The sequence below is a fragment of the Mycteria americana genome, chromosome 3 (genome assembly GCF_035582795.1).
Source record: "Mycteria americana isolate JAX WOST 10 ecotype Jacksonville Zoo and Gardens chromosome 3, USCA_MyAme_1.0, whole genome shotgun sequence".
In the NCBI taxonomy this organism is placed as follows: domain Eukaryota; kingdom Metazoa; phylum Chordata; class Aves; order Ciconiiformes; family Ciconiidae; genus Mycteria; species Mycteria americana.
This window is the reverse complement of record NC_134367.1, coordinates 47484602-47507519: the sequence shown is the minus strand read 5'-3', so window position 1 is coordinate 47507519 and position 22918 is coordinate 47484602. Positions and strand designations below refer to the sequence as shown.

At 33.7% G+C, this 22918-nt stretch overlaps 1 protein-coding gene across 2 annotated transcripts in view; it reads left to right on the top strand.

Annotated features, from left to right (window-relative positions):
- The window catches only part of ASCC3 (activating signal cointegrator 1 complex subunit 3), a 289617-nt gene that overhangs the window by 130340 nt on the left and 136359 nt on the right, over positions 1 to 22918 (top strand). For both annotated transcript variants that reach the window (XM_075498453.1, XM_075498452.1), the window contains exon 14: positions 19282 to 19416. In XM_075498453.1, the coding sequence (XP_075354568.1) occupies positions 19282 to 19416 (135 nt within the window). The remainder of the gene's footprint in view (positions 1 to 19281; positions 19417 to 22918) is intronic.

The following is a 22918-nucleotide window of genomic DNA, read 5'->3' as shown; positions in this document are numbered from 1 at the left end:
CGAGTGTTTTGTTTTAAGGCATGAGCTACAGCTGAAAGAGGTTAAGTGAAGAACTGTGGTCTACTTAATATTACAGTTTCAGCAGCTGACACTATTGCTGATCTCAATTTCTGAAAATTGTATTTCAAACCAACAACCAAATGAGGAGTGTATTTTCAGACAAAGCAAAAGTGTGGTTTCCCTTGCTATATAAATTTGATTTGGTTTCAGAATGCTTTGGTTAATTAGATTCAATTGGTTGTAAATGTCAAGCATTTTCTTTGCTTGAAAATCTTTGTTCTGCTATGTCGCAGAACTCTCTTAAATATATGTCTGAATACCAAGCAGTTACACTGGACTTTTCTTCAGAGTAGTTAAAACATATTGGTCTTGACACTTATGAAACAAACTTATGAAACATATCCTGAAATGAATGATGTACAAACACTGGTATACAGTCTTTGACAATGCAGAATCAAGCATGTCAGCTCATTGTATAATACAGTTAATTATAGTATGCAGTATTGTACCACATATTAAAAATTAGGGATTTTTCCTTTTAATGAGTAAGCTATGACAAATGATCTGTGTAATCATTAAACCAGCTGCAGGTGAAAAAAAAAAAGGTCATATAGCTATATCTACATTGAAATACCTGCCCCATAGTGGAAGATGAATATTATGAATGAATATGATGAATATTACACTAGGACGGTTTTCTTTAGTGTCTTTTCACAATTTTGAGAATAGCCTTCTACAGTTATCACCTTCTTCTGATTTTCTTAGTTTTTAGAAATCCATTACCTTGTGTCCACGTTCACCGTAGTCTGTTACTGTCATGCTCTGTTACCTTTCTTAGCTTGTGTTGTCCTTGAAACTTGTGTTTATTTACATTCTATGTGTGTAGTTTGTTTGCTTTTTAACAAAGCTGTGGGTATTTCTAAATATACTTCTTAGAAAGATACATTCACACCTTCTCCCCCAATACTTTATAAAAAATTTCCACAGCGGTTTTATGCCTGTATGGAATTCAGGAAATGGTTGGAATTTTGTAACTATTCAGGCAGTAATGTGTGACAGACACAGATCTCATTAGCAGTGCTCCAGAGAGCCAAAAACCTACCTGCTCTGTTTTGTACTGAAGGACAAGACAGAAATACCAGAATCAGAGAAGATACTTTCCCTCTTCTAAAGTTCCATGAGTTAATGTACACCTTCCTGTGGCCGTCAAACTTTCACAGTGTTGTCTCTTTTAAGATTCTTTACCAGAGTCTTTGGAACGTCTTAATAAATTCAACATTTTTTCTTTATCTACTGTTCTGTTAACTCATTTTCAAAGAATTCTACCATGCTGGAACCAAATAATTTACTCTTATGGAAGTCATGCTGATGTGTCCCTGTCATATTATAGGTTACGGTGTGATGCTTGACTGAAGTTATATGTTCATGTGTTTCAATAGATGTATGTGCGTTTTCATTTTTTAAGACTAAGGCTGGTAGGAGGTAGTTGCATTCTACAAGCATGTGTTTTGACAGATGGAGAGGAGCTTTTTATGTTGATTTTTCAACAGTCATCCTCTGCAAGACTTCAAGCTCTTCCTGGCTACTGGGAAATTAAGAGTTGGTGATTCAGCCTTTAATTTTGATCCATCTGCTCAAACTAATGAGATATCTCATTTGTAGGCTTCACTTTAAATTACCATATGCAACTGAAGCTATAACATTTGTCTTATAGCACAATTCTCTTGTTTAACTTAAGGAAAGATATAATGATAGATGGCTTGCCCTACTGAGTTTTGTAGGGTTTTTGTTATAGAAACTTTTTATAGTGACTGAAGAAGTAAGATCAGAAAATGTCCCAAAGGTTTCCAGGTGCTTTTTAGGTCATGTGCTCTTTTTGTAGGATTACTAACAATGTAGATCTTCATTAGGAGGTTTCCCTGTCGATCCTACCTCTTAAGATTGCTTTAAGTGCTGTTAAGTCTGCTTAAGTCCTCTAGTGCTGTTAAGTCTGCTTTCCTGGGACTGTCCTTCTGTGCTCGATATTAGCTGGTGAATATTTGTTTTCATGTGGTATTTTGAATTTACTATGTTCTTATATTATCTGAAAAGATGTTAGATCCTCCTGGACTGATTTGCACTTTTGGAGTTTTATTTCTACCTCTTAATAAACCAAAGATTCTTTAAACAAAGGAAAAAAAAACAACTGAAATTACACACCATTCATCAGAGAATATGACTCCACGCTCAGCTGCAGGTAGGGTATTTTTGCCAGCTTTTATCTTCTGGGATACTGTTCCCTTGAAGACTTGGTGAAGGCTCAGTCACCAAAAATTATCATTCCCTCAAAGTGATTACAGCTGTCTCTTGTCAGGCAGTCACCAATAGTGGGCCACATGCATTAACAGCATTAATTCAGCTACAGAGCTGAAAAAGCTTCTTCACATTTTACAGCCCTGTGACAAGGGCATCTAATGGCGACAAGTTTGGGAGCAGGTGGTGGGTAGCACCTTTCTGAGGCAGCCTGTAGAGAAACTCGTGAGATCAGCAAAGTGAGTGGCTTTAGGAAAGTGACTTTAACAAAGTGGCTTTAGTTTATCAGCAAACTGAGTGGCTTTAGGAACTGTAAACCAGTGGAGATATGGCAACCTTCTTAGAATTACCATGCTGGAAATCTTACTACTGGGACTAAAAATGTAGAGGAAAACTACTTAAAACAATGAACAGCTTTATACAAGCCATCCATTCTCGGTGATGCACTGTGAGTGGTAATTTCAGACTGCCCATTTTGTGCTTATTTCAGTTCAGTTTTCTTAACCTTTTGAAGAAAAGTGCTTTTTCAGGTACCTTGTTAGTTTCTGAGCTTTTGCTCTTCTGATTTGAACTAGTTTCTTAGGTTTAGCTGGTTTCTTCTGTGTCACCGTTTTGCTTTTGCAGTATTGTCTCAACTGCATCTGATATACCTATGACAAGCTTTACCTTTTATCTTTTAAAATTAAATTTGGATTGTTTTTAATGTGCAGAATACAGCCATGTTTACTTGATAAATTTATAATTAGTGTATGCATTGGGTGGTTAATATGCAATTTTCTGGAGATCAAGATATTTTCTGGAGATAATCTGGAGATTAATTAGCATTTATGTACTTAATTAAAATGTTGTTCTGTACCACTGTTCTGCATTTAGTTCATTAGAAGTAATATTCAGATGCTATATATTTTTTAAAAATCTTGGAATAATTTCTAAGTATCACCTTGCACAGATTTTTAATACTTTACTCTTTCAAATCAGGATTTTTGTCACCAATCAGAAACAGACTACACTTGAATTTATGTAGTCAAAACTGGTTCTGTGCTATATATTGCGCATAAAGCCTTCACATTGTCTGTAATAATTATCTATTTACAATAATTGACTTGAACTTCGCAGTACTAAGAAGTGTCATCTTGTTTTTCTTACAATGCTGTTTTGAACCAAAAAAGAAACACTTGAGTAGTTATTTTAAATCTATTGTATTAAATTGTCAGAAGTGAATTTGACAGGTATTAATTTCATCTGTAAAAATGATGGATTAAATTTCTTTATTATCACTTTTCCAGCTGCTATTTGGTTGCAGAAGCCATGTGAAGATAAAAGTTTAATAAGCTTAGTTACTGCAACTGTTGACAATGCTTTTATAGCTGTGTCATAAGATAAGATTTAATAAAACAGTATTTTCTTCAGAAGTCTCTCTGGAACTTAGTACCTTGAGAATTAAGCTTGTCCTAATATTTTTCCTGGTTGAAATAGTGTTTATAGCACACTTTGGACAAATAACTCTGAAAAGTTACTGGTTTGGTTAAAATGTATTCTTTATCTAGGTTGGGTTTTTTCTAGAGTTCCATTTTGTAGCCTAAAGAGTTTATTTCAGTCTGAGTTTTTGTAACTCTGTATCTATACAGATTGCTTCTACTTCATCACCTGGTATAGCTTATTTGCATATATATGTGTATATATTGCTTCTATATTTATATATGCACACATGTATGTACATATATAAAAATACACAAATACAGAAGCTAAAGTGGTCTGGCAGGATAGCTGAATTATGGCCGATCATTTTAGGTGTTATTTCTTTGTCAGCTGATTAAGTGAAGACTTGAATACTTTGAATAGTTTTCTGTACAATTTCTTTTGCAGCTTTTGCACAATTAGGACCCGTTTGTATGTATGGTTTCTTTAACAAAATCACAGACAAACTAATTCAGTGATGGTGCACTGTTTTTATGTTCTGCATCTTGATCATTTATTTATGCACTTCATTTCCACAATAACTGCCTTTTGCAATTTTAAGGATATAATAGTTAATATAATCTTATGCCTGAATAAATGAAACTTTGTATATACTTTAATTAAAAATACTGTACTGATGTGCTGTGTAGAAGATATGCTTCAAAAAATGTTATGTACCAGATGTTTCCTGTTATTGTCAAATGATACGTATGTACTATTTTCCTCTATATTTTCTGGTCAAATCTATTTGGCTTTAAGCATTTAATACCTTGTCAGCTACCTGTATGAACAGCTGAGGAAATTGCTGGAAATGGATGCCATAACAAGTTATGTATATAATAACCCATTATTCTTCAATTCAGTAGCCTTCTAAATGTTTGTGTGCTATATTTCTGTGCCTTATGCTAATTTTTGCATGTATGTTTGTATTTACATAGTAGCTTGTCTGTATATGTGTACTCGGGTGTTCACAATGAATTTATGTAGACCAGAAGCACCAATTTAGTATCTTTCCATTAAATATGAGTTCACGAGCTGTTCAGTTTATGTCTGTAGTCTTGCACAGCTGCACAGTGATGTTGGTCTTGGTAATGCAACTGTTTAAGGTAGCAAGTGCTACTATTTAGAATTACTATTCTTCTGATATTATGAATATACATTGCATCATTAAAACAAAAAAATCAAATTTAATTCCAAATTAGTAACTTCTCTTAGGCTAAAATTATATTTAAATGAAATAATAAATAGTTACATCTTGAGCCAGTTGGCCTTTTGTGGATGACCTAAGTGTTAAGTTACAGATGTATGGCTTACTGGTAAAGGCAGCTTGACCAGTCTTGCAGCCTAATAAGATGAGTTTTACTAGCTCTATGTTAAAAGCTGTTTTTCAAACATGGGACTGCAGACCATTAGTGGTATAGAAGATTGTGGGAAGTTAAGTCTGTGGATCCCTGTCAGCTTCATATTGTTCTTCAGTAAGAATTTAATGGCAAGGATAAATGATACTCCAGAAGACATGTTGAGGATTGTCAGTGGTCCAAAGCTTTTGAAAATTCTTGCTCTGTAGCCCCAAAAGAAATGGATCTGTGTGCTTAGTTTAACATAATAGATAGTATCAACTAATAAGCTTCCTGATTATTGTCAAAACTTCTGTGAATTATTCAAAATGTAACAAGATAACTACTGTCCACCACGACCTTATACCTATAACAGACTTTTTAACAGGTGTTACCAGAGAATCCAGTAGTAATGTCATTAGTGGGTTTTAATTTTAAATATACAGTAATATAGGATGCTATAGAAAATAAGTTATTTTGTGGAATCCATGAGGATGGGAAATAAATACTCTTTATTAAGACACTAAGATGCATCAGGAAATTCCTTTTGACTTTATACCTCTAGTCACTTTCCAGAGTATGAGATTTCTCGCATATGTAGTGCTGTGTTGATAGTTTTCTTTGTGGTTACTGAAGAGATGACTCCAGAATATGTTACATTTGTATACTCTCATGTATTTAATTGTGAGGTATTTATAATATTCTTATTTAGGAGAGGATATCTTGAGAAGAGCTAGGTATATAAGGTATGGGTTTACGAGGGACATTCTAATTGTTCTAGCACAGTTTACTATTGTTTGCAAACTGTTGCATCATTTAAATTCTTCATAACTTTATTAAGTTTCATAGTAAAACATTGCTTATACTTGAAGGCAGTTCTTCACTTTTCTGATGACATGGAAAATGTGTTGACTAGGAGCAAAAAAAGCTTCTGGATAAAGGTCTGTGTTTTTAAATCAGTACTGATAAGAAATAAGCTAGAAAACCTGACTATTCTGTTCTTTAATTGTTTAGTAGGTTTATTTACGTTACTGGATCTTACAAAACCAGAAGATACAGAGGTTGACATGGCAATTTTCTTAATCTTTTTACTTAAGTAAAAGGAATGGGAATAGATACGAAGATTTCTCCAGTATCCTCTATGTACCTTTCCTTCAGTAAAGCTGAATAGAATCTGCTTATCACTACTGGTTACTGGTTTATTTTTTCATATTATGGATGGTATACATATAAGTATAAATAATTTTGGAAACATAAGAGATACGGTAGACATGACAACTCTTATTCTGGAGTGTTATTTGTCAAAAATATGATAATGTAGAAACATGTTATTGTACAAAGTCAAAATAGTTAATGTCAGAACAGGGCAAAGGGTAATGCTTGAAACAAATTATTGCATGATCTTGTTTTTCTAAAAAAAGATGCAGTGAAAAGCTGCTTATAATTTTGAATAATAATTGTCGTTCAAGTCCATTGGCATCTGCAAAAATGCAATTGTTAACTGCCTAATGACATATATTTGCATAGTAATAGACTAGCTATTCTTGCTTAATTTTCTATACAAGAATACATATTGCTATTTCTATTTCTATCCTGTCAATTAAAATTCAGAATAATTTCTACTACCTGTAGGAGTCAGTATTGTTTGTTTGTCTTATTCAATAATTTGCCCTCTACTTTAATTTTCACTCTATTCATTTTTCCTCTGCATTTTGTCACACATCTAGCTAATGCTACAAATTGAAGATAGCATAGATCCTATTATACTGTTCTGAAACAGGTTTCCTTTACTGTCCAGAATCCATATTTAAACATTGATTCCATAACTGAGCATTTCTTTTATAGGCCATCTAATATAATTCAACATATAATAAAACAAGATCATAAACACAGGTGCTTGCAATTTTTAAAGTAATTAATAATTTATAACTTCCTAATATGAATTAAATCAGACAAAACAATCAGCATACATTAGTGGAAAATGTGTATAACTGTTGTATAGGTATAAAGGAAGAGTCATGACGTTTCATATGGGCAAGTATTTTTTACTCGAAAGCGTCCTTCCATTAGTGCTGCTGCATACACACTCACTGTTCTTCAGTGTTAAGGTTTGATATCATCAGAGCTTCCTACTTTAATGCTAGAGGCTTAATGTCACACTTATGGGTCCAGAACTGTTTTATCCATAGCTTGGAATGGAAATTACACTGAACCCCTCTGTCTTTCATTTTTACAGTGGCAGAAGACACAATATCGTGTTTTACATGAGCATAATTGAGTGTGCCTGTGCACTACTACATGCAGCACATGGAACAAAAAGGAGAAATCAGGGGTCTGCATCCAGTTGCTGAGCTAAGATCATGTTGAGATCAGAGATGCGATGTGATAGCTCGCATAACTGAGTGCTGCAATGGGTGGAAACAGGCTCTTGAGCAAGGTCAGGCCAGGATGGCAAGAAACTTGCTTGTATGTGAGAGCACAGCAGGGATACCTGGAGCTCTGCCTAGGGATGGATGATGAGCCAGCTGAGAGCTTAGGAGGAGGATTAGCCAGCAGACAGACATGAGCAACATTGTTGTGGGAGTTTGCTACAGATTCACTGATCAGGAATAAAGTAGATGAGGTCGTCTTCAGACTACTAGAATAAGCCTCATGTTCACTGTCCATGGTCTTCCTGGGGGACTTTGCCACCCCAATATCTGCTGGAGGGACAATACAGCAAGGCAAAAGCAATCCAGGAAGATTCTGGATTTCATTGATGACACCTTCCCAGATCAGATGATTGAGGAGCTGGTGAGGGCTGATGCTCTGCTGGACCTTGAACTTACAAAAAAGGAAGGACAGGTTGAGGATGTGAATGCTGGGAGAAGCCTTGGCTGCAGTGACCATGAGATGGTGGAGTTCAGGATTCTGATGGAGGGAACAGGGCAAAAAGCTAGACCACAGCCCTGAGCTTCAGGAGAGCACTTTGGCCTCTTCAGGGATCTGCTTGGAAGAATCCTATGGCAGGTGGTCCAGGAATGCTGGTTGATTTTCAGGGATCACATCTGCCAAGCTCAAGAATGGTCCCCTGATGTCCAGGAAATCAAGCAAAGGTGGCCTAAGGCCAGCATGGATGAGAAAGAAACTCCTGACAAAACTTAAACATGGAAAGGAAGCATACAGGAGGATAAAGCAGGGACAGGAGACCCAGGAGGAATATAAAGGCACTGTCCAAGCATGCAGAAGTAGGATTAGGAAAGCCAAACCACATAGGTGGTGAATCTGGCAAGGGGTGTAAATGCAACAAGAAGGGCTTCCACAAGTACAGCAGCAGCAAGAAGACGACTAGGGAAAATGATGGCTCTTTGCTGAATGGGGCAGGAAACGTGGTGACAAAGGACATGCAGAAGATTGAGGTACTCAATGTCCTCTTCGCCTTGGTCTTTGCTAGTAAAATTTGCCTACAGAAATCCCAAGGTCCCTGAGACAAATGGGAAAGATCAGAGCAGACTTACCCTTAAGCTTACCCTTACATAAATCTATGCAGCCTGATTGGAGACACCCACACATGCTGAAGGAGCTGGCCGATGTCATTGCAGAGCCACTCATGGTAATTCTTGAAAGACCACAGTGATCAGGGGAGGTTCCTGAGAACTGAAAGACAGCATATGTCATCCCTATCTTCAAAAAGGACAAAAAAATCGTGTCTGTGACCTGACCAGCAGGAGCTCAGTTGAGGTTATAATGTTAAAATGAAGGGAAAAAAAGTCAGAAGATGAGGAAGAAAATTTATCAAGTTCTAGTTAAAGAAAAATTCCTTGGTCACCCTAGGCTAAAATATCTTGTTAGATATAATCCTAAAAAGTCAATTTAATAACTAACAGTAGTAAGGCTATTTTTTGTGGTAGAGTCTGCCTTTCATGGGGGATTCTGCGCACCTTTTAAATCATCTCCTGCCACTTGGAAATCAGTGAAACAGTAAGTTTTCAGAATGCCTATAAATGATACAGAAACAAGAAAAAGGTATGTTAAAATATATATATATAAAAGTATTGTTGGAACTATTTGGGGCTATTCCAAATAGATTTCTTTTGCACCAAAGACGAAGATGTTACATACATGTGACACCTACAAAAATTTTTTTTAAATTAGAATAGTTCCACAAGTTTTGTATTTAAAAGTCTGTGGTTAAATGGGAAGATCTTTTGCTAGAGACGATACAACAAAGATAGAGAAAAGACAAGGAAAAAGGAGGAAAATAAAACCAGGAGCAACTAAGTTTATACTGAGAATTAGAATAGAGTTATAACAATAAAGATTGTAGCAAGTCAGAGAAGACAGCAAGAGGTGCATGAAGAAGGACACTGTAAGAGAACTGAAAATGAAGAATGAGAAAGATGGTAGTATTTCACAATGTGTATGATAGTAGAGCCTTTTTTATGGATAGATTTAGAACACAAAAGGCTAAATGAGGGAAGGAGAGATAGGAAGAACATTAAGAAAGTAGTTCAAATATAGTGTCCTTACCATAGCTTTTTACGTAGAATTTAATGAGCAATAATAAAAATGAGATGGGACTGTAAGACACAATGTTCATTAGGGTGGGCACATCTTAAGTAACAAATACATTTCCAGATTAAAAGAAATACAAACATTGAAATTATAGGATAGATGTCTTTAAAAAGTAATATTATTACAGGTAGATAAATGAGCAAGTGCACATTACGATAGTAAAAATATCTGTGAACTAAATAGGAATTATTACCCTTAAAAGCTGGTATATCTAAATAGAAATATAATTAAGTAGCTATGTTAAATATATTTTTAATTAGATTCTGTAGAGGTTTTTTCAAAAATCCTAGTTTTTGTTTAAACAGGGATGATCAGAAGTAATTTATTTGAGTGAATAATTAAATCAAAACTTAGCAGAGACAGCAATTAATAGTAATATGTCAAGAGTTCAGAATATATTACATTACAGTACTGATTAGCTGATATGGCATTATAGATTTCTTTGTTGTTGTTATTAGTTAATATTTTCTGTTAAAATATTGTATGGAATTGTGTAGCTTTGTTCTTCAGCAGAGTTTGCTGAATGTTTCTCTTGGACATACAGATGTTTCAATGGTGGCTCTTGCTGAATTTTTTTGGCATTTTTGACCCCTCAAGCTTGAATGAAAATTCCTGTATTCTAATGCACTTTATTTAATTTTATATGATGAGTAAATGCAGTCTGCTTTTAACTTGTAAAGAATTTTCTATACAGAAGGAAGGATATATAAAATGTCTCATTAGAACTAGTTTGTAGGCAGCTTAGTAATCCTTCAATTTTCTGTAGTGTAAAAGACAATCATAATACACATGCAGGTTATATCAATATTTCTTTTAAATACAAGATGTACTAAATGAATTAAAATAATTAGAAAATAAATTCAAATTCTCTTGTTGCCTTGGTAAGTGACACAGCCTGTTCAGCTTTTTCCATTCCCATGGTATTGTTTAATATGTGAAAAGACTTTAATATGGAAAATACAAAAATCTGCTAAAATAAAAGCAAGATTTCTACATTAAACTTCTTAAGCTTTAGTGTAGGTCACCTTATAAAAATTCTTATTTCATATACTTTATTGCTGTTCTTTTAGTTACTAGGTCTGGATAGTGGTCTTCATAAGTTATTGTGATATTAGTGAGAGGAAGGGGAAATCACATTTATACACTGTCATGCTATCATTTAGATCCTGGAAATCAAGACATTCTGATTTTGCAGTGAGTATTTTTAATCAAGAGCTCTTAGTGAGCCGTGTGTGTTGTTTTCTTTTATATTTTGCATGGAATATACTTTTCATTCTGTAAATATTGGGCACTGGAATTTTGAACTGTATCTTGGCAGCTGGGGAGAAATCACAACAGAAGAGAGAAACAATTTCATTATTCCTTAGAATGAAGCTAGACATTAGTGAGTTGTACTTAGTCTAGGAGGTGGTTCTGTTTAATGAGATGCAAAGGATGATGTTTTTAACATAAATAGGTGCAGTCAACGCTCCTTGGGGAGAAGTGTTGAAACCTCATTAGGAGTTGAGTTTTGTAAAATACTTGGAGGAGGTTTCATGCTTACCTTAAGGGAGAAAATGGTTGGATAGATTGATCTGTTGATCCATATCCCTAAGTGTTCATTTTTAGTAGAAGTAATACCCAGGCCAAGAACTGGATGCCACATAAAAGAACATGTAATAAGGATTTAGCTGGGTGAAGCCAAACAATATCTTGAAGCTAAAATAAATTCTATATAGTTGTCTCTAAACTACATATCGACATTGTATTAAATAAACTCATTCTTTCATCTTAATTTCTTCAAAAGATGTGATGCAAAGTGGGTCCTTGAGGAGAGGTGTTAAATAAAACAGAGATGCTGAACTCAAGCATTTGAGTGACCAGCACTAATAACAAGATGGAAAGATACCTGAAAGAGTCAGTGTGCTTCCCAAAAAAGATGAATTTGGAGTTTTCATAGAAAATGTTAGTTTGAAAGACACATTTTCCAGTAGCAAAAGTTAATGCAAGCATCTTCACTGTCCAAGGCAGAAGAAAGGGATTTCAAGTGATTATAAATTTTCATTAATAATTTTAGACACTTCTGTTATGTGTATGTGGTGTGTTTTTTCTTTCTCCTTTAAGTGAAAATATAAGTCCTACTAGCATCTAGTTACGTGTCTCTGATAACAGAAAAGTACTAGTTCTCATAGGTTTTTTGAATAATAGCATGCTTTTCAGTGCTTTGGTGATGTAGTAACGTGTTTCAGAAAGATTACAACCTGGAATATGCGACACTTGGGGAATGCAAACACTTTCTGTTGTGATTTTTAAACAAAGCCTTTAGTAAAAATGTTTGAGTTGTTTCATACTTTAAGAAAATTCTGGGGAGGTAACCTAGCTAGAGACATTTGCTTTCTCCTTTCTTGTATATTTTTTTATCATTTAAAAGCTTTGGTTTCAGGAGAGCAGCAGCAGACGCTTTCAGCACTAGGGCTATATACACCAGAGCTAGCTTTGAACTGCAGAGTACAGATCTAATTACACAGCTTGTAGCTGTGGAACCGCTTCTCTCTATTCTAAATTACTTTTCCTAACTTATTTGCATAATTTAATGCACAGAGATTTTGCCACTGAAATATAATATTCTCTGACACAGTTAGGACAGGCTAAATTAACCCTCTTAAGACTATATTGCTGTCTCACAACGTATTTAGTAAATGCTTACCAACTTCATTGGGGGAAAAACATTCAACAAGGTGTTATGTGTCAATTTTCAGCTAGGGCTGGTTCTTTACAAACATATTTGGTGATGTACAGAGATTACAAGTAAATGTTAACTTTAAGATTGGGCACCTCTAATCAGCTAATAAACTGGTATATTTTTTTAATCAGACTTGGTGTCTGTCTGCCTCTCACTGAGAAGTTCTTTTTATTGTCAGCAATTTGTGCAATCATTTTAAATTTAAAATTTTGTTCAGGTGTTGATATGCGATCATGAAATACATAGAAGCCAATGAATTCAAGTGTACATCATTAGTTTAAAAACAGTGGGAGGTAAATTTTGTAAAGAAAACACCCTACACATCTGAAAATTAGGTATATTTCTGTAAGACCTGTAGAGAGGCTTCTGGGTAGAGGACAATTATATAATGCTTGTTTCTTAGTTATTGTTTGCATAATAAGGTCTTATGTCTTTCTGGATGAATGATTGCTATGATGTCAGACATTGTCATACAATGATTCTGTAAGAAGAAGAAGCAGCAGCCATATAGGAGGTGTTAAGAAAGTATCAAATGTGTTCTTTGACCAGTGAATATTCTGAGTGGTTTTATGCATTAGACCTTTATTTCTTTTAGTTCATTTAGTGCAAGAATTTAATGTTAAAGAAGTAGTTCCGTGTCAGGACACATCTTCATTCCAGAAGATTAAAATCGTGTGATGGATGCAATAGAGAATAATAGAAAAAGGAGAGGTGGTCTGTTATGTAGGACAGAGAAAGACTTCACTGAAAATTTAGATTTTTGTTCCTGCCTCTGACAGTTTGTCTGATGTTACAGAAGCTGAAGCTGCTGAAATAAAAATCTTTAGAAGTACCTACTAATCAGGGCTTCTATATCTTGAGAATTATGACATCGGAAGTGTTGATCTGATGATTAAGAGTATTGAGAGCTCATGGCTTCAGTGGAGTTAAACTCAGAGCAGAGCTCCTATTATCAAGTCATATACAGTAAGCAGTATGATCTCACATCTTAGGTTTCATACTCAGTGAATACACTTAACCTTAGTTTCACTTGCAAAATGGAAATATGAGGAAACAATGTTTTATACATTTTTTTTTTCTTGATGGCCTGTAATCCTGACTTCTTGTAATGATTAACCTCACAGCAAATCCCATTATGGAACTGTTAATTCTTGAGAGAAGGGTTTGATCAGAGTATGCTAGATAAAACAAGGTAAAAACTAGGTCTTGATTCATTAATTGAGCATTGTCTGTTTCACATACAAAATGTGGCAGGTAATGTTTCAATGTAAGAATGAAGGTTAAATACAGACTGTGTTTCTTAAAGACTGGCTTCCCAGTTTAGCACCATGCTATTTTCTACATATTTTGCATGGTAGCCCAGCCAGCTCCTTCAGGTCAGGGTTGGCAATTCCAGGTTTTTTTCTGGATTTCTCCTGCCTAGCTACTGTTCCTAATGATGCACTTGAAACATCTTCCAGTCACCTGACAGAGAAACAGGCTGCTTGTTTTTCAATTCTTGTGGAAAACCCAGCATGGAATTGCACTTGCCCTGTTTAGTTTCAGCTGCGTGTAGGCAGAAGCTTTAGAAATCATAACTGAAGTTTTATCAAGTCTGTACCAAGCCTCTGCTAACTGAAAGCAAAAATATATGCTCTTTAAATATTAACCACTCAGTTCACTGCGTAAATGGAAGAAAAAAGAATGTTGATGCTCGTAATGGCTACAGTTTATTTTTATATATAGTATTGGATATCAGAAGGAAGTTTTCAATATTATTAACTTATTGAAATTTCTTGAGTGTAATGGTTAAAACAAAAGATAAAGGGACCTTGGAGCATAAAGTGCAATGTGATCCCAATTCATCTGTCTTCCAGTTCTTGAAGCATCTAAACTGAGTGCCTCCTAGTATCAAAAGTTCCTAAAGCTCCCAGGATTGTTTCTGAACGTATACTATGGTAGGCAGTGCTGAGAAAGGAACATCTTAGTTGTTTTTAGGTAAAAGGCTCCATCTCTTTTTCCAGCACTGTTGACATTCTCAGCAGCATGAAAAAAAATGTGGAAATGTTTCTCATAAACATTTTGATTAATGTTTTCATGGCTTTTGAATATTGTATCAGCGATCCTGCTGTTACAGTGGTAATATTCTTGTGGGCTTTTAACTGTGAGCATTGCACAGTAGTTCTCCTTCTTTTTTTTTTTTCCCCCTTCTCCAATTCCCTGCCCAGTATCCTGGACTCTATAATTTTATTTCTGCCAAGAATTCCATTTTTCTTGGAAGTTTCAATTTAATTTATTTTATGGTCTTATTTCTTAAGACATTTTGGTCTTTTCTGGTACCTCTCATAGCTGTGCTTTTAATATCTGCTTTTCTTGGATTCATTTGTATTTTATCTAGCATCTCGAGTAGATGACTGGAGGTGTGCCCAATTCTGTACAACTATTACATTGGTAAATCTTCCATAGTGCTTCATAATATTTTTTGTCATTTTTTAGATTAATCCTCAAGTCTGTCACCATTTCAAATAAAATCAAGGCACCAGGCTTTGAAAAAGGATTCAGATTCTTTTCTAGTGAGACAAACCGATTATTGAGTGATGTGTTTTAAAGTACGTTAATTGAAAGTATTGCAAAAGTAATACTATGTAGTCATTTTAGAAATGTTCAGTGGCCAAGATTCAGTTATACAATATGCTTACATTTATATGTTTGTATCATATTCTATAGCAAAGTGTCAGCTATTAGATTTTATTTTCCTACAGAGGTTCATATTAAGTTGAGTTCCTAATATTTCTGTATGACTAGTAAAAATTAGATACGAATGTGACAGCTTTATCCCCCAGTGTACTACTTTTAGCACGGTTTCATCTGCTTTCAAGGTGTAGAATTAAGGGCAGGGAAGAAACCTGAAAAATAACAACATATTTTCTTCTAAGTCTTCAAAATAATATTTCCTTATCTTTCTGGTGTTGCTTATCATTGTCTTAGCAGGACCAGGACATCATAGTGCAGTTGACTTCAGAGTGTCAGTTCCTAAAGGCTCTACCTGATTATGACTGGAACTAAGAGGAATTTTCCTCACATTTACAGTTTCAAGAATGGGCTCTATACAAGCGTTGCAATTGCTGATCATTTATATAATAATTGAAAGGAAGATTCTTCAATTAAGGGCCTATTTTCTACTGTCATCTTTTCTGTGACTAGTAGTCTGTGCTCTGCTTTGTGTAACTGTAGTGAGTTGTGGTTTTACCTGTTCTCATTTCCCAGTACAGCTTTTTTACCCTTTTTTTGTTTTTAAATAGATATAGGCCACCAAAGTGTTACATCTAATTTTATTTTTTTTTTACTCTACTTTGTTTAGTTTGACATTACCTCCTAATATGACTCTTTCTCTGTATCTTGTTTAAACAAGCCATAAAGAAATATACCCTGGTTAATTAAGAGGTTTATTGGATATAGATACACACTTGTGTGCAGATTTGCTTGCTATTTTATTTGACTGTTTTTATTAGTTCCTTTCAAACCTTAAAAGCATTCCTTCTTGCAGCTGCTCTTTTAGATTTGTTCTTCTAGCCATATAACTCCCACCCACTCCAAAAAATTCAGTCAGACAACGCTTCATTTGGTCTTTGATTAGGAATTTTAAAAAGGTTGGGAGAACCAGTAAGATATTTATCAATATTATGTCAAAGCATGCAAAAATATATTAGTCTAATATGTTTGAACTTAAATAATATTAATGCTGTGTAAACACCATTCTCAAAGTTACCATTTTAGATTTAAGATATAGGTGGCAATTTCAAAGTTAATGCAAAACTGAAATTAAATAGAATCTGAAAGATTAAAATACAGTGTAAAACCAATCAACAAACCTATTTTGTGGTTAAATCATATAACCCCTTAAGTGCATATGTGACTTTTTTTTTCTTTTTTCTTTTTTCTTTTTTCTTTTTTCTTTTTTCTTTTTTCTTTTTTCTTTTTTCTTTTTTCTTTTTTCTTTTTTCTTGTTTTCTTTTTTCTTTTTTCTTTTTTCTTTTTTTCTTTTTTTTCTTTTTTCTTTTTTCTTTTTTCTTTTTTCTTTTTTTCTTTTTTTCTTTTTTTCTTTTTTCTTTTTTCTTTTTTCTTTTTTTCTTTTTTTTCTTTTTTCTTTTTTCTTTTTTTCTTTTTTTCTTTTTTTCTTTTTTCTTTTTTCTTTTTTCTTTTTTTCTTTTTTCTTTTTTTCTTTTTTCTTTTTTCTTTTTTCTTTTTTCTTTTTTCTTTTTTCTTTTTTCTTTTTTCTTTTTTCTTTTTTCTTTTTTCTTTTTTTCTTTTTTTCTTTTTTTCTTTTTTTCTTTTTTTCTTTTTTTCTTTTTTTCTTTTTTCTTTTTTTCTTTTTTTCTTTTTTTCTTTTTTTCTTTTTTTCTTTTTTTCTTTTTTTCTTTTTTTCTTTTTCTCTTTTTCTCTTTTTCTCTTTTTCTCTTTTTCTCTTTTTTTCTTTTTTTCTTTTTCTCTTTTTCTCTTTTTCTCTTTTTCTCTTTTTCTCTTTAAGGAATCAACATGTCAAATGTTTTTACACTTCCTACTTCAGGAGTTTCAAAGTTACCTGGATTAAAAAAAAAATTTCTGTTTCACCTCAATGCCCGATGCTGTATTTCCTCAGTTGTCAACTTTCAGAATTTAGCTATTTTCACAAGTTTAATTTTTAATCTACTCAACAAAGAATCAAATTTTAATATGACTCCATTTGAAAAGGAAACTAGCTAGTAAACTATAAAATCAAGTTGATTTTGAAAGTGAAGATATTTTTCAGTCAAACCTGTTGACAGAGTTTATAAGTGAAAATTCACTGAAGAAAACATAGTGGATCTGTTAATAAAAGGAAACTGCTGTTTTGAGTAGTTATGTGTTTTTATTCAGGCTTTCTATAGAAAAAAAACACAAAAAGGTAAATAGACAAGTAATCCTTAAGCAATTAATCAAGACAGAAGGAACATATACTGTACTTTGTTATGTTCTGGTCCTCTTACTTTTTGAAGAAATTTAAAAAATATTTGCCAATATGTTGTTTTTAAGTTAGAGAAAATTGGTATGTTGCCGTGACATGTATCTGAGAATATTTCTACTCAGATGAAAGCTATAATAATTGTAAGAGTCACAGTGTTACTAAATTGATGGTGGAAAGATGTATCAAATAAGCTAAAACAGGTAATAAGTAATTGCTCCCAGTAAGCAAACAGTTATGCACACATTGTTTCTCTCTTTATCTGTTCTCTGTATTGTCACCTGAATTAATTTGCTTGGTTTTACTTATGAATTTATAATTTATATAAATTCACAACTATTATGTCTATTTTATATAAAATTATATGTGCATTATACATTTACAATTAAATTATGAATTTCCAAATGAAGAACAGAGGCAATATCTTGTTTGATTATACCCTAAATACTGCTACTTTGTTAATAGCATTTCATTTACAGTAATTCAATTACACACTGCAAGTTGATACAAGGATGATGCTGCCAAAAGGCCAAAATTAAACCTGCAATTCTCTGGAATTTGACATACCAGTCTTAAAATTCAACTGAAACTACCTTAAAACAGAAGTATAACTCCATGGTTACATTTTTAATTAAAATTAGATGGACTTGCAAAACAGTGTTTGCCATTTACTCAAGAGCCAGGCACTCTTTTCCATATGTGAGTTTTAAGAACAGAGAAATTGTCATACTTGATCAAACTGAAGAGTTGTCTGACCAAGTCTGTGGGGTCAATTTAAGCAAACCCTGGACAATACCAAGTTCTTAGGGGGACTATATAGAGTGTTTTCCATAGTGTACCTTTTCCAGCAGTATATGGTTAACAGACATTCAGAACTGTTATTACACTGGAATTAAGTGGTATTTAATCACTTTTCCCTTTCTACATCAATAGGGGGGCTCACTGCTGTGATTCGTCTTAAATGTGCCTTGCAGTTCAGTTTAAATTGCTTCATATACATATCTAAAGGGATAACTATTAAAATCTCATTACTATCTCTTGGTTCTGATACGATATGTGATAGTAATAAGCATTTTCAAGTGACATTGGGGTTGGGTGGATGATACCCAACTGTATTTCCAAAGCCTACTGCAGACATGGGTACAAATAATTTTTGATTACCACTCAACTCTTAGTTGATATTTTCAGGGAAATGTCCACAGTGTTTCTAAGATGTCTTACTGAGTGATAGTATGTGGTTTTGTCGTGGTTTAACCACAGCCAGCATCTAAGCCCCACACAACCGCTTGCTCACTCCCTCTGCAGCAGGATGGGGGAGAGAATCGGAAGAGTAAAAGTGAGAAAACTCATGGGTTGAGATAAAGACAGTTTAACAGGTAAAGCAAAAGCCACACATGCAAGCAAAGCAAAACCCATAATCATATGTGTTAGTTTAAAATTCATATCCCCCTATGTGTTTTGCATTTGTTGGTGCTTAATTTCATTCTTCTCTTTGATTGTCCAGTGGTTTGGGACTGCAGTATCCTCCTGAGGTTCTTTATAGTCAGTTTTTGTTTCAGCTGTCTCACATAGTCAAGTCATACAATCAGCAAACTTACCACCTCACTATTTGCTTTCCAGATCATTTAGGATGTGTCAAATAACACAAAACTTTACATCAGTGGTAATCTCCCTACTTTGTGAAAATGAACTATTTATTGCCAGCCATTGTTCCCTATCTTTTAAAGACTAAAGAATTGAAGAAGAGAACCTTCTGAAAAGTTCTTTGAAAATATTAAATACAACATAGGCAGGATCACCCTTTAATTTCCCTAAAGCAACATTAGTTTTCATCAGTATGTCATGTATTAACTATTTTTTTTTCATTCCTATAGGGAATATTTTGTAATTAAAGTGTTTTCATTACTTGATTAAGACTTCTGTTATTCCTCATGAGCCCTGTTTCTTTCTGTCTTAAGGTGATGGTGTTTGTTCATGCTAGAAATGCCACAGTACGAACTGCTATGGGTCTTCGAGAAAAAGCAAAAAACAATGGTCATATTTGTCACTTTTTGTCACCCCAAGGATCGGATTACGGACAAGCTGAAAAACAGGTAAGTGAATAATTTATGTTAGTAGTCGTTACAATCCTAGAATTGATTTTTACAAGACAGTCCAAGATGGGAATAGATGAAACATTTTTGAGCGTCTGGGAAGATATATTTTGCTCTGAAGGGAAGTGTGCAATTGCTGAATTGAATAGAGGGAAGGAAAGAGTAATAGTGAAGGAAGAGAAAGTGCTGTTATTTTTAGGTTTTTAAACAAAAGCTGACAATAGGTTGTGTTTTATGCAACTTGTACTTAGTGGTCAATATGGATAAAGTCTAACAGGGCATGCTTTATCAGGTGAAGTTCACTTTTGAAAGAAATGTATTAAATCATTTTAATCCGAGAGTCTCATTATGTGCTTTCTCTGTATCTTTCATGTTTCTTGGGAAGAATTAAAGAACTGAGCGGTGTAGGTAGACCCCAAAACTACCTTCCCAGACTCAAAGCTATTGGGTACATGCTTGGAACCCTGCAGTGCTGCACTGGATCTAAGTGAATACCTGATATGTGAGATAGATGAGGATTCGTAATTTATATTTATCGTTACATTAGTAAAGTTATTAGCTTAAAATTCATTTATATGTCTGAAATTGTTTGATTTCTTAAGTCCATTGTAGCATTGGAGAGAGAGTTATTTATCAAAAAGAATTGGACAAGTTAAAGGAGGATAATTTGGTGGTCATTGGTCGCAGTAGTCTTCATGTAATCTGCAGCTCAGGAAGTCCCTAAACCACCAATTGCCACAATTTGGGAGAGTACATATCTCCTGCTTTTTGCACTCTTTCCCTAAGCATCTGCTACTATCCACTCTTTTAGACAGAAAACTGTCTTAAAGTATTAATCTGACCTAGCCTGTAAATTTACCACCTTTCCAAAACCATCTGACTTTCCTCATGAATCAACTAATGGTGGGCAGTCAAAAAGTAATCTGCCTGAGAGTCAAAAGTGCAAAAGCCATTTGAATCTCACAAGGGTTTAGCCCCCTTAATCTGATCTTGTTTAAAAATATGTGTATGGATCATAAATTACTAGTATTTTGAGCAGTGGCCAAGTACTTGCCAGCTGAAACTGTGTACATTTTTATGCATTCTAACCATTCTGTCTTTATATGAATTGTGTTAGCTGACCTTCCAAATTTTTTTCTAATATATAACATACAGAAGTAACTTGGTCTGCAACAACTTCTTTTCATCTGTTCAAGCAATATGCCAGTATTTCTGCTGAGAGAATATTTCCAAAACAGTTCTTACTTCGGTGTTATATGTGACATTTACATTTGGTGATATTAATTACACTAAATTACATTTGGTGATATTAACTCTAATCTTTAGATTACAGTTAACAGTGTCTTGTTAATATTCCTTGAAAAATAATGTTCTTTCTCTCTCCCCAACTAAACAGCAGAACATAGCGGAGATACTTATTCATTGTAGAAAGTTTAATGTATGTATAAGATACCTTCTCTCACTGGCAAATGTATTTATAAACTCTTAAATGTTTTGGGCCCCTGTGAATTAGGAATTTTGTGAGGGTTTTAGATTCTGTGTCTGTCTTTAGATGTAATAAATATGTTACCTTATTTTATACCTCTGAAGAGAATGTGAAGGGATTCATTCAGACTTATTAATTATGAATGGAGGATAGATGTTACAGTTGGTAAATTCAAATTTCTGAAATGTAGAGAAAATTCCATTTTAGAGAAGACTTTTTAAAATCAGGATCAAGTATGTTCTTTCTGTCAAGATGCTTCTGAGAGCTATGATAAATATTTTAAAAACTATGCTAAGTTATAAACCGATGTCCTTATATTTCATAAAATAGCATATTAAAAAGCCCCTCTTTTCCTAGTAGATGTTAGTATATGCTGTATTATAAAAATAACATCAAACCTGAACGTGGAGATCCCATGTATCTACTGTAACACTGGTAATTAACGCTGAGCTTTTTCTCATTAGATTTCTTAGAACAAAATCTGAAACTCTTAGTTTATTAAAAATAATATTAGTTTTTTAACGCTAATACAGAAAAAAATATTTTAAGCTATTGAGGGTACCAGTGCTTATTTAGACACTCAAAATTATTGATAAAGAAGTTAGGAAAAATTATGTGCTTATTTCAGCAGTGCATATTATGTGAGGTATCTGTCAAAGAAGTATTTGTCCAACTCACCCTGTATTTCAGTGAAAACTACTGCTGTATGTTTAGTTCTTATCTTCATTTTGGGATTAAATGAATTAGAAAATATACTGTTATGTTGATGGGAACCACAAGAATGTCACAGAGAAAAGAAAAGTTCTAAACCTATTTGGAATACAGGTTATTGCTACCTGTGCTTGGATAGTGATTTAAGGTAGCATTTATAGTACAAATTAAGAGAGTGGTAGATAAGATGGCCTATAGGTTTGTTGGCTGCATATCTGAAATAACTGCTTTTTCTAAGGGTATTTATGCATCACACTGAAATCTAAGGGATAATCAGTGAAATAGCAAATTTCCCTGCTCTTTCTTCTGTCCTGTACATCCCCACCCCAGCACACATACATTTGTTATGAATCCCAGCATCTGTTCTAAATCAAATTTTAACTTGTTTGAGGATTGTAGTTCCAAATGTTGATCTGTGTGAAAGATTGTAGAAAAGCTGACTTTGCTTCAGAAAATACTTACAGAAGTTTTCTAACTTTTGTAATAAAACAAACTGGCCTTCATTGTAATTAAAAGCAAATGGATTCTTCTCTTTTATTTCATGGGAATCTTTGATCCTTTTGACTACTTTCTGCATTATTACAATAGCAAAAGTGTTTCTTTTGCCCAGAAGGTTTACCGACTTGTATGTTATAAAATGTAATTGAAGAAGCATGAATGGTATTGTGAAGAACCATTTCACATACTATAATACAACCAGAGACTATAGTTCTTATTATACTACCTCAGAATCTTAGGAAGGTAAACTAATAAATAATAATTAAAATAATTGAAAGATTCCCAACAAAGTTCCACTAAATTAAGTGGTTATTTTGATGCTCAATAAATTTAACTAGGAATTCCCTGAAACATTTAAAAACTGTCACCACAAGAAGTGTAGTTGTTGTCATTGTATGAAAGATCTGATTATTCTCCATTGGAAATGCCTGAATCTTTTATTTCAATTTTTTTTTTTTACTGTAATGAGTAGTCATTATGACAAGCAGTCTTTAAACATAGAATAATATGAAGCATGTAACAGTGTTGGCTGCTTTTTTTTCTTAAGTTGTCACTGTCTTTTACATTAAGTAATATGAGATTTGTTATACTAGTAAGGAGAGATGCTTTTTTGATTTATTTTTTAATTATGAAAAGCACATTTTGAAATCAGGGTATTTTTTAATAAACTCATTGTCTATTCCTTAAAGTAGTTGCCTTATCATCTTTAGATCATGTGCTGCTTGCGAAAATAACACATTCAATCAGCTATCTGTTCCCAGTAACCCTTTTCCATGAGGGAGTGAACTGTTGGTTGCCAGAATTTGC